Here is an 11,719-nt window from a genome sequence, read left to right as displayed (position 1 = left end):
AGGAGGGGGGGTCCTAAGAATGAACTCATGCTGATTGATTGTGTGAGTGTGTAAAAGGATACCCTACTTCCTGTGGGCCCGCTTCTCCAGACAGCAGGACCACAAAGTCTCCCATCAACCATCTTTCCTCTTACTATGTGTTTGGATTCAGGAAACTGTAGTCTGACTTTGGAAGTCCCTGTAATGTATCACTAGGTACATATATTATTCAAAGAATCAGATCTTTCTTCTCTTTAAATTTGCATGAAATAGAACGGGGTGGGTGGGGGGGGTAGCTGTGAAAGGCAGTCTTTATATTCTTAATCAATCTCTAAATTTCGCTTTTCAACAAACTACACATGCACCAAAGCTTCTTCTCCAATCGTGCCTCAAGTCTGCATGTTGACTTGCGTTTTTTTTTTTTTCTCCTTTCTGGCAGCAAAGCGCAGCTGAATCTTGACGCCGGCTGAATCAAAGGACGGAGGTCAGCCAGATGAGCAGGATGCTTCCTCAAAGGGCGGCGGTGAGCACGCTGGCTTACGGCTCAGGTAGACCTCAACCTACGGGTCGACTTGCAACATCAAGTGACATTTCCACTGAGCCGTAACGGTTTGGTTCAGCTTTCCGTTGTTTAGAACAGTCAACCTTGATCTGGCTTGGATTTCCATCACCTAATGTGCCGGGTAGAGATGGCTCGCTGTCGATTAATAAATCAATCAAGATTTGGTTTGACTAGATGAAGTAGGGCAATGATTGTGAGTCAGAATCAGGTCATCATCCTCGATGTTCCACAAGAAAAAAAAAAAATGGAGAAAAATCTCCCTTGAAGATTGGAAGGGGTTACAGCACTGCAAAAGGAAAACAAGTTCAATTTTTTACTTCCTGGCCAGGTGTCTTTTGCCCTTCCAGTGCGCTTAAGCATGTGTTGGTAGGTGTTCTCACAGATAAATCCGTGACGCATCCTGGCTTCTTCCATTTTTAGAAGACACTTGGCAACCAACAGGGCCAATGTTTGTGTTGGGTTTGGAAGAGGGTGAGCGCGCATTCTTCGCCGGTTTTCCCCCTCTTACTCAGCACGTCAGCTTATTAAATTGGCTTCACTTTATGACATGAGCCGAAAAAAAACCCCGAAAGGGTCCGGATTACATGCTCTGTTAATTTGCTCCCATCTACAGACTGTGTGAAGCTGGAGCCGAGCGGCAGCGGCCCGGGCGGCGGGACCTTACTCAGGGGCTCCCGCTCTAAGGCAGAGCTGCAGGAGTTGATGGAGACGCTGCAACGCAGGAAGAGCGCCCTGGAGGCCAGTCTGAGGGCGGCCGAGTGCAGCCGCAAGTATTTCAATCTGCCTTCGCCCGGCGGACCCCAATCCAAACGGCCACTGTCCATCCTCGGAAACGGCGAATATCAGCCGCCTTCCTCGAGAAACTTCTCTTACATGACCAGCAGCAGCGTGCCCCCTTCGCCTCGCCAGGGTGAGCGGCAGTTTAGCCCCAACGGTTTGCTCCGTCACCCAAACGCTCGCCACCAATCGCAAGACAGCCTGTTTCACCCAGCGGATGGGAGTTCTCTCATCTCCTCTTACGGCGAACCGCTACCTCGCTCTCCGAGGGTCAAAAGCGGCACAGCTAGTGTGCCCTCGAGCCCTCGATTGGGCCGGAGACTCCACTCACATGGCAAAGCCATAAGTGACTCCAGGCAGAGGAAATACTCCACAGGTTCCCTCAACAGTCTGGGCATGCACAGCCGCTCCCTACCCCGCCTCCACAATCCAGCTGATCCTCCTATTTTATCTCTGCCGCCTCATCTCCAGAGAGCGGGGCGCTCGGCGGTGGCTCGCCGCAGTCTCTCCTCCCTTGAACAACCACCGGATGTGACCGTACCGGCCAGCATGCCCAATACGCCCAGGAGGGCCAGCCTGGCCTCCCTGAGCTCGCTAGGCGTTGAGGTCGATGGCCCGAATTTGGATGTGAGCTTTGGGGAGCGGAGGTTATCATTTGGGAAAGCGGGGCTGAGTCCAGGACAAAGGGTGGGCAGCATCACTTCTTTGAATGGCAAAGAGGAGTTGAGAGACTATCACCAGCACCAGAGAGACGAGAGGCTCAGGGAGCAGAAAGTGCACAAATTGGTGAGTTTATTCTTGGGACTTGCGGGACGCCGTCGTAATGTCGAGGCATCATCCACAAAATACAAATGGTAAGTCTCGGTCTGCAGGAGAGTCAGCGGCTGGAGACCATCATGAACCTGTGTACGGAGTTTGCGCAGGTGGAGCCCGCGAGTTCGGCAGTTTCGGATCTGCAGAAGATCAATAAGGAGTTGGAGAAGCTGCAGGTGTCGGACGACGAGTCGGTTTTCTCCGACTCTCCCGGCAGCGCGGCTCCGGACAACGGCTTTGGCGCCAGAGGACGAGATTTGCTCCTCAGTGACGAGCAGCAGGTCAGCAGTCGTCAGCAAAACGGTTACAGAGAAGTTGACTCGCCGGGTCCCAGCCTTAGCAGCAGTGCCCCCTCACCGTCCAGCAACCACAGAGCTAAGGTCATTTGATTTACCGGCCTACGCCCGTTTTCCTACTCGACCTGACATGGCTCTATTTGCTTTTCCAATAATAAGTCGGTTTTCCTTGACGCTCTTATCTTAGTTCGGTGATATTCTTGTTGCTCACCGATGTTTGCTTCATTTTTATCTTTATTGATTTGCGTCATTGCTTTGCTAACTGTGTTGAGCAAAATGTGAGGCAACGATGTCACGCGTTGGCGGGAAGATCATAGTTCGGAACCGTTTTGACTTTTGACCTCGTGGCCCAACGTCATTTGTATTAAGTGGCCGGTGGCCCATTCAAATATTTACACTGAACTGGTTGGATTAATGCAATTCTGGTTTGATTAATATTTCATGGCGACTCAAATCTGCCTCGAGTTTGGGAAGCGAATAACGGGCTGGTCACAATGACATTAGTCATAGCGTACGTCATCCCGCACAAACAACAAGATGCTAAACAGGCTAATGATTCATTGAAAGAACAAAGTTGCCACAAACAGGTTTCAAGTCTCAAGTGAGGCGTATTCCGAACGCCAAAACAACAGTGACCACATTTTTACATTATCGCCTCCTCTTACACTGTAAGATAACATACGCAAGTCTGTCAGCTGCATCATGTGATATAAACCCCAATCTTGCCAAACTAAAAGAAAAAAAAAAATCTTACATTTGGGCTAAGTTTGCATTCTGGTGCCTCACTGGTAATCAAATCGTAGCCCTTCAGATTCTAATGGGTGTCTGGCGAAAGATTCCCACCCCAACCCACTGCATTGTTAGGTTTGGAAACTAAAGTTGGTGAGACCGGACTGGCTGATGTATTCACGACAGACTACAAAGTGATTAAAACCGCCAGTTTGCGGTTGTAAAGTCTTCTGAAATCTGTCTCTGTTTTATGCATGACACACCCTTTTATTCTTACTTGCTCTTCTCCATTTTCCACACTCCCCCCCCCCCCCCCCCCCCAAACGAGCACATTTTATTATCGACGACCAATGGGATGAGACGCACCGCTTCCAGTGTGTGGAATGCACTTTATCAAGCTGCCGAGAACTTGTTTATCTTTGTTTGTTTCCCTTTTGTGCAAACACTGCGAATAATTACCATTGCCGTGTTTCTCTTTTTCCACATCGCCCTGTGCGGATCAACTTGTTTCAGGCACCACCAGAGATTTTAATGGACATTTAACAGTAAATATTTAGTTCCGACTGGATTTGTGTTAGTGTAAAGTGGAAACGCGCAGTGCCAATCTCTGGCACATGCTCCCTTCGATCTGATAGTCGAAAGCTCCTTTTTCGGTTGCTGTTTTAAGCGGGGGTTGTTTTGATCGAGACGTCACATGTCATAGGCCTCCCTCCGAGCTTTGAGATCGCAATTATCATAGGTTTCTCCGTTGTGGTCATCGCTGTGGACGCAGTCGGCTCAATGTATCAAGTTGTGCAATTTCAGCTGCGAACTCGGCTTCTCCTCCGCAGCCACAGCGGTGCCGTTACCGTCTCTGTAAAAGTGAAGCCTTTTTTTTTTTCTCAACGTTAAAACAGTTAGAGCCCAGCAGCGGGTCTGGTTTTAATGAAGAAGACCTAGTCGTGTTTCAGCACTCGGCCATTCAACTCCAAAAAGAAAAGGAGGGTGGTGGGGGGGACAGGAAATGACTCTATCCCACTGAGAATTATCATGTGTGCGTGTTTGAATGGAAGAATTCTAGTGTATATACATGGAAAAGCCGTTTTTCCAGATGTTTGGAGCTCTCTACTGAAAAAAAAAATGAGACTAATGATTAAACATCAGCACAACTTTTTATGTTGATAGACTCCAATTCAAGCCAATGCTTTCTGCACTGTGCCAGTTAAAAAATATTGTTCTACTAAACATGTCTGGGAATTGCTTGTCACATCAGTTTGTAGACACAATATGATCCCTCTTTGCACTTTGCTAGAAGAAGGACCAACAAAAATAAATATTTGAGTGATTCTTAACGAGAGATTCTGGGGTACTTTGGCAAGACTGGCAACAAAATGCTCCGATTTCCATTTGGCCAAGCCAAAAGGAATCCTGTTGTTGTTGTCATTCATCCAACAGTTACCAAGTTAAAACATCTGCTGCCGTTACTCTCAAAAGGGGCTGGACACATCGCCCTGTGCGGATCAACTTGTTTCAGGCACCACCAGAGATTTTAATGGACATTTAACAGTAAATATTTAGTTCCGACTGGATTTGTGTTAGTGTAAAGTGGAAACGCGCAGTGCCAATCTCTGGCACATGCTCCCTTCGATCTGATAGTCGAAAGCTCCTTTTTCGGTTGCTGTTTTAAGCGGGGGTTGTTTTGATCGAGACGTCACATGTCATAGGCCTCCCTCCGAGCTTTGAGATCGCAATTATCATAGGTTTCTCCGTTGTGGTCATCGCTGTGGACGCAGTCGGCTCAATGTATCAAGTTGTGCAATTTCAGCTGCGAACTCGGCTTCTCCTCCGCAGCCACAGCGGTGCCGTTACCGTCTCTGTAAAAGTGAAGCCTTTTTTTTTTTCTCAACGTTAAAACAGTTAGAGCCCAGCAGCGGGTCTGGTTTTAATGAAGAAGACCTAGTCGTGCTTCAGCACTCGGCCATTCAACTCCAAAAAGAAAAGGAGGGTGGTGGGGGGGACAGGAAATGACTCTATCCCACTGAGAATTATCATGTGTGCGTGTTTGAATGGAAGAATTCTAGTGTATACACATGGAAAAGCCGTTTTTCCAGATGTTTGGAGCTCTCTACTGAAAAAAAAAAAATGAGACTAATGATTAAACATCAGCACAACTTTTTATGTTAATAGACTCCAATTCAAGCCAATGCTTTCTGCACTGTGCCAGTTAAAAAATATTGTTCTACTAAACATGTCTGGGAATTGCTTGTCACATCAGTTTGTAGACACAATATGATCCCTCTTTGCACTTTGCTAGAAGAAGGACCAACAAAAATAAATATTTGAGTGATTCTTAACGAGAGATTCTGGGGTACTTTGGCAAGACTGGCAACAAAATGCTCCGATTTCCATTTGGCCAAGCCAAAAGGAATCCTGTTGTTGTTGTCATTCATCCAACAGTTACCAAGTTAAAACATCTGCTGCCGTTACTCTCAAAAGGGGCTGGAATATACTGCTTGTCTGGGTGTTTAACATCACACTTAATGTAAGAATGTAACTCAATGTTTGGTTTTTAGAAAACCGTTCCCCGGCCATGAAACGTTATGATGGAGATATTTATGTTAAGCTCGGATCATAAATGTCCATATAAGATGTATGTTGTGTGTGTGTGGTGGGGCTGACAGAGAGAATATCCAAACCGACCTTCCTTGTATGGCATCCAGGTGTTGGAGAGTGTGCAGCTGAAGCAGCAAGTAACACACATTGAAGAGGAGAGGATCCAAGTAGTGAACAACATTGAGGAGCTGGAGCAGAAGATTAAAGACCTGGACAACCAGATGGAAGAGTCTGTGAGAGAGGTCCGTACCACAGTCCAACAAATTGCCCACACAGTGTTTAATACTTTAAACAAGTGTTGAAAATATAATTACTCCTCCTGGCATAACAACACAGCTGATGAGTCAAGAAAACATCCGACATTATGTAACTGAACTATACAAATGCGCAACAGCTACGCTCACTGGCCAAAACGAGGTCTACTGCAGATGCAACAAAATGTGCATCACAAACATTACAAAAATAATGCTTGTTTTTGACAAACATCAATGCATTAATTATTGGTACTGTGCACATTTTTAGTGTCGGATTTGTATAACGCTATGACATGTTCAAAGAGTATCAAAATGTGAAGGTGTTTATTTTTTTTTCCTTCGCTCATCATCAGTTTATTCATTTCTACCCATTTTTAAATATCATTTCCTGCAGATGGAGGTCGAGTGCGCTTTGCTGGAAGGGGAGCAAGAATCAGAGATGGCACAGCTGCAAAAAGAAAATGACCTTTTGGACCAGCTTAAGGAAAATAGTCACACTAGTGAGGAGATTAGCCACACCGAGAAAGCACAGGTATTAAAAGAACATAAAAATTGCGAATTTGACAAAGACGAGGTCTGGCTTCTTAATTTGTGGCACAGCTGAGCTAGACAAAATGAGCAGTTTCCCCAAATTAGAAACGTATGGTAAAACCGGGTAACTTCAATGCCTAGCATGTCCACACTTGGTACGTCTTGTTTCGAAAACGACGTACCTTGAAAGCACACACGTTATCAGGAAAGATCAATATTGTTCCACGTAGAGTGTCCCTGACAGTACACGACAAGGAAACATGTTCCTGTTTGTATTGTTGTGCCCTGGCAATGACCAATAAGAAAAGCGAGCAATGTCACGTGAATTCTTGTGACACATTTGCGTCTGCTCGGAATTTTAAGTGCCCAGAAAGTGAGCGTTTCCAAACCGATTTGAAAGCGAATTTACCCGCTCACAGATTCGTTAGATTGGTGCACGGATCAATATGCATATCCTGTCTGTCGTAGGAAGCAGAGGATCAAGCAAAAAGCTTGGAGGAATTGGAGTTTCAAAAATTGGAGAGAGCGATTCACCAGGATGAGGAGAAGGAAAATCGGAGTCAGTTACTGAGAGAAATTGCTGACTGTCAGCGTCTCGCTATCACACGCAAGGTACATAATAGAATGTGTACAGTATAATATACAGTATGTACATAACTAATATGCCTTCACTTTTAGTTATTGCAGTGTGGCTTGTTGGCATCAGCATACTGTAGCCTCAAATCTATGCAAGCTAACAACGCAACCAAAAAAAAAAAAATGCATTAATAGTACATATTTTAAAGTACATGCTTGTTACGCAAATTGTGGGAATAAAATTGAAACAGAATCCAAGACAGCAGTTCATACCCTATACTGTGTGTATGTGGCATATGGATCGATCACCAAGCACAAATGCCTCCTGTCACCACATCGACAACTTTGGGGTCCAGTATGTGCAGCTTATCAGAAGCTAATGCTTGAAGTGAACGCCACTCTGTGCATCCAACAAAACTCCATGCAGCTCGACTCACCTTTTGTCTTTCACATGATGGAGGCGTAATGAGGGCGATGTCATGTTAGCGCCTCCTCATTATGGTGTTTCGGATGGAAGAGTTGCTCGGAAGTGGCTCTGGATGTTCCCATGGCTTGCTGATCATGTTATTGGCTAAGACTCTCGACGTGGGGGTGGTTGTTGTGCAAATTAGACGGAATTAGATGTATTTCAAGAAATAGGCAGATAACTACAGATTTATTTGGTCGGTGAATTTCACACTTGATGGTGGACACACAACTATTGTATCAAAACAATTAGGGAATAACAAGGGGGCACAGATCTCAAATCACACACAAATGTAATGATTCCTAAAATAAGAAGTGTTTTACGCTGCCACGTAATACAGCGTGCCACCAATTTCAAGTGACACTCTGCTGCTTTCTTCCTTCTCGCAGGAGAGACTCGCAACTCTGAAGAAACAGTCCTCGCAGATCACTTTACAGTCCCAGCAGGAAAGGGAAGACTTTCAGAGGGAAAAAAACAATCTGCTCATCATGCTGCAGAAGGTAAGCCATTCAGCCAAAGCTGGCCGAGCTCGACGAATAGGTTGCCATCACTGAAGATGTCATCATGACGACCGCAGGAGAGAGACAAGCTGGCGTCTTTGGAAGGAAAGTATGCGGAGCTGTCTGAGAGGCAGAACTTGGCGCACGGCAATGGGGCCATCAAAGAGGTGGGCGTCAGTTAGAATAATACAGTTGGTCCGAGAAACACTCCTCAATTAACGAGTCAATCGAGAGTTGGGCTAAATGCCCCAGTTTCCAGTGAATCTTAATTTCAAGTCATTCAAGACAATGTTAGATTTCCAATTTTGGAGCAACATTTTAATTTTTTGATAAAAAATGACTATCCTTCAATATTTTTTTGTTTCTGACAAGCTTCTCCACACTTCAGTTCATTTATCAGTAATATAGCTTGTTGACCACCATAATCTTGCGCAACCTGTTAGCCACAAATGAAGTCTAAGCTGTCCAACGCTGAAGGCTTTACATCCGTGCGAATGATAACGGAATTTGCAAAAAAAAAAAAAAAAGTTTTTAATGCATTTCTGCTCTAGCACATACACTCGGTGAAGGAAAGGAGAAGAAGCGGCAAGGAAAACTCGGTCCATCTGAGCGACAACGGAACTCCGAAGAGGAGCCAGCAGATCGTCACTCCCTACGGCCGATCTCTGGGACGCACCCTTCCGCCCAAGGTCGTTATTTATTAATCAATACAACGTTTCACATCTGCTTGAAAAGGAAATTGTCCCATAACATGATGACTTTTAGATCCTATTTGTTGTTAACCGAGCCACAGAGGAGGGGTGGGGGTGGAATGCCATCTCTGGATGCGTTTAAAGCGGTCCTCGTGAATCCACTGCGAGTTCGACAGATGCTTGCACTTGTGTGAATGCTGGGGTGCCGTGCCGTGACCAGCATGCAACTCTGCCCCCGCCCCTTCCCCCACTCCACAGGCCCATCTGCCTTTGTCGCAAAGCTCCAGCTGTGGCAGCGTCATCCCCCAAGGGCTCAGTTTTGCCCCTCGAGACCTGAATGCTCGCCGCCAGCCAAAAAGTGAGTCATAGTTGCACTCCCCGCATCCAATAAACAACACAACCAAATGGCCTTGCTTTCCATCTCGGGTTGTATGACATACTGTAACGATCTGTCACTTAACATGCAGGGGGAAACGGGCTGAATATCGACTGATTCAAATTGTCTTCTTGTCTCGGCAGGCCATACGCACATGAATGACGTCGTACACACCCGACAAAGAAAAAGTGATTTTTGTAGTCGGCTGCTCTCTGAGAACAACGTTTTCCTGGACTCTTTGTCCTACCCGGACAACAGCCAGGCCTCCGACACGATCAGCGTGGACAGCTCTGACAGTATGGAGACCAGCTTCTCCGCATGCTCTCCAGATAACATCTCCAGGTTGGACATCGTAAATTATTTCTGGTATATGTTGAGGGCGATGATGTCACCCACACGAATCAAACCGTTGTGTTCTCTATTTCCTGTCAGCGCCAGTATGACCAACATGGCCAAGCTTGAGGAAATGGAGCGTTTACTCCGAGAGGCCCAGGTGGAAAAGCTAAGGCTGCTTGAGCACAGGGTATCTGACGTGCACCCGTCATTGGCAAATGTTTTGGATTTACTACTGCAGAATACAATCCAAAAATAACAGTATAAAAAGTTTTACAATGGCAACCAAAAAAACGAAATGAACAAACCTTCTGTTTGTGCCTGATGGTGATTCTGACAATTCTGATCCGGCACGCGCAGGAACGTGAAATGGAGATACGCCGGCAAGCTCTGGAGGAAGAGCGAAGACGGAGGGAGGAACTGGAGAAACGCCTGCAGGAGGAGACCAACCGGAGACAGAAACTTGTGGAGAGGGAGGTGAAGCTCAGGGAGAAACAGAGATCTCAGGTATTCCATCATGGACCGGATGTGAAAACTTTGCCCAACGCTGTTTTAAGTCTTGTAGGTACACCATATGAATACATCATCCATGATTTCATCCACAGTCCCGACTCCTGACTCGCTACTTGCCCATGAGGAACGACGACTTTGACCTTCATTGCCATATTGAGGCGGCGGGACACAATCCAGACGCCTGCTTCCATCTGGCCATCACGGACAAAACGTGCAGAGGCTTCCTTGTCAAAATGGGAGGCAAAATAAAGACCTGGAAGAAGCGCTGGTTTGTTTTTGACCAGAATCGCAGGACGCTCACTTACTATGCAGGTGAGGAAGTCGTCTTCCAATTGGAAATGTGACATAGGATAGCAGTGATGTCACCTTTAAACAATGCTGGCATACTTTGAAGGCTAAAATTGCCCCCCCTCCCTCCACCACAGACAAGCATGAGACCAAGATGAAAGGAGTCATCTACTTCCAGGCAATAGAGGAGGTGTACTATGACCATTTGAAGAATGCACACAAAGTAAGATATGCTCTGCTATTTTTTTTTTGTTTTTTGTTCACTTTGCTCATCTAAGCTCTCACTCTCTCTCCTTTCAATTCTTGCCATCTACAACCAAGAGTCCCAACCCCTCGCTCACCTTTAGTGTGAAGACTCATGACCGGGTCTACTACATGGTGGCCCCGTCCCCCGAGGCCATGCGTATATGGATGGATGTTATTGTGACCGGCGCAGAGGGACACATGCACTTCATGGTGTAACAGATCAAAAGAGGTCTTTTTATTGTTGTTGTTGTTATCAGAAGAGAAGATTTGCACGATTCCACTTCACAGTGTTTGAATGTGACAACTCATTCACTATAATGTAATCAAGTATAAAGATCAAATATGTTCTATGCCAGTCGCATAATTAAGCTATTTAGTTGTTTATGTATGATAGCTACATTTCTCTGTGACAGAACTAGAATGGCCAACAAGTCGGAATTGGAGCAGCTCTCCTTGCCTCGGTTTAGGGTCGCCAATTCTAGTATTACACTTCAAAATAGAAATTGTGAAAACCACGCTACAGGGACCACAGTCGGAACCAGAACTTGCTAACAACTCAAGTGACGGTCGAGTTTGCGGCATGTGGATACATTTTCTTAGAGAGGCGACTTAGGGTGGCAAGAAAGTGGACTGCTGCAGCAAAGCTTTAAAAACAAACAAACAGACAAACAAAAAAATCAGTTTCCAAGCAGATCAGAATAAAAAAAAAGGAATTAGCCAATCATCCACATCTTAAATTCTTTTTCCACATTCCTGTCAACAAACACAAAAACGCATGTAGTAACCAACTTTCAAGACGCTCACTAGCTGTTTTGTAGTCTTGCCACGAAGTCCGTATCCTATCTTTATATTTATCTTTTGTCGTAATCATAATAGCAACTTGCCAGATGTTCTCGATGCACTTACGACTCTTTTAATCAATCAGCATCCTGGTGATTTGCGAAAGAAAATTCCTTACTTTGTGTTTGCAAGAACTCACATTGCTTCGTACATCTCCAAGTATATTCCAGTGGTTTTGTGTTAATATTCTCCGGTGTTATATTACCTCCTAAACGCCAGTATTTGTGACGCAGCTGCCAGTATTGTCATTTTGGAAAGCAGAACCTGTGGGAGTGGCCCCCTCTAGCGGCGACAGGAGCTAATGACAATTCGTGATGAGGTCATGTTGTGATCCTCGGTCCGTGAGCTCAACATTT

General features: G+C 45.6%; 2 protein-coding genes across 6 annotated transcripts in view; one reads left to right on the top strand and one right to left on the bottom strand.

The window, feature by feature from the left end:
• The window catches only part of LOC109517944 (gamma-aminobutyric acid receptor subunit rho-3-like), a 21,428-nt gene extending 15,505 nt beyond the window's left edge, over positions 1–5,923 (bottom strand). Inside the window, exon 1 of the mRNA XM_019873472.1 lies at positions 5,836–5,923. The gene's annotated coding sequence lies outside the window, so the exon portion shown is untranslated. The remainder of the gene's footprint in view (positions 1–5,835) is intronic.
• LOC109517943 (pleckstrin homology-like domain family B member 2) overlaps positions 1–11,184 on the top strand; it is a 13,791-nt gene extending 2,607 nt beyond the window's left edge. Inside the window, exons 2-17 of one of the 5 annotated variants that reach the window (XM_019873464.1) lie at positions 419–527; positions 1,155–2,104; positions 2,191–2,412; positions 5,856–5,990; positions 6,397–6,534; positions 7,002–7,145; positions 7,965–8,075; positions 8,153–8,242; positions 8,627–8,764; positions 9,026–9,125; positions 9,284–9,485; positions 9,576–9,666; positions 9,837–9,983; positions 10,082–10,301; positions 10,415–10,500; positions 10,599–11,184. In XM_019873464.1, coding sequence (XP_019729023.1) covers positions 473–527; positions 1,155–2,104; positions 2,191–2,412; positions 5,856–5,990; positions 6,397–6,534; positions 7,002–7,145; positions 7,965–8,075; positions 8,153–8,242; positions 8,627–8,764; positions 9,026–9,125; positions 9,284–9,485; positions 9,576–9,666; positions 9,837–9,983; positions 10,082–10,301; positions 10,415–10,500; positions 10,599–10,739 — 2,970 coding nt within the window. In that variant the 5' untranslated portion in view covers positions 419–472 and the 3' untranslated portion in view covers positions 10,740–11,184. Of the gene's footprint in view, positions 1–418; positions 528–1,154; positions 2,105–2,190; positions 2,512–5,855; positions 5,991–6,396; positions 6,535–7,001; positions 7,146–7,964; positions 8,076–8,152; positions 8,243–8,626; positions 8,765–9,025; positions 9,126–9,283; positions 9,486–9,575; positions 9,667–9,836; positions 9,984–10,081; positions 10,302–10,414; positions 10,501–10,598 lie in introns of those variants that run through there. The other 4 variants (XM_019873463.1, XM_019873462.1, XM_019873466.1 and 1 more) reach the window with 4 other exon arrangements.
• Positions 11,185–11,719: the final 535 nt, after the last annotated feature.

This window comes from Hippocampus comes, unplaced genomic scaffold, assembly GCF_001891065.2.
Source record: "Hippocampus comes isolate QL1 unplaced genomic scaffold, H_comes_QL1_v1.1 scaffold59, whole genome shotgun sequence".
NCBI lineage: Eukaryota > Metazoa > Chordata > Actinopteri > Syngnathiformes > Syngnathidae > Hippocampus > Hippocampus comes.
Note: the sequence above shows the minus strand (reverse complement) of the source record. Positions and strands in the feature narration are given on the sequence as shown.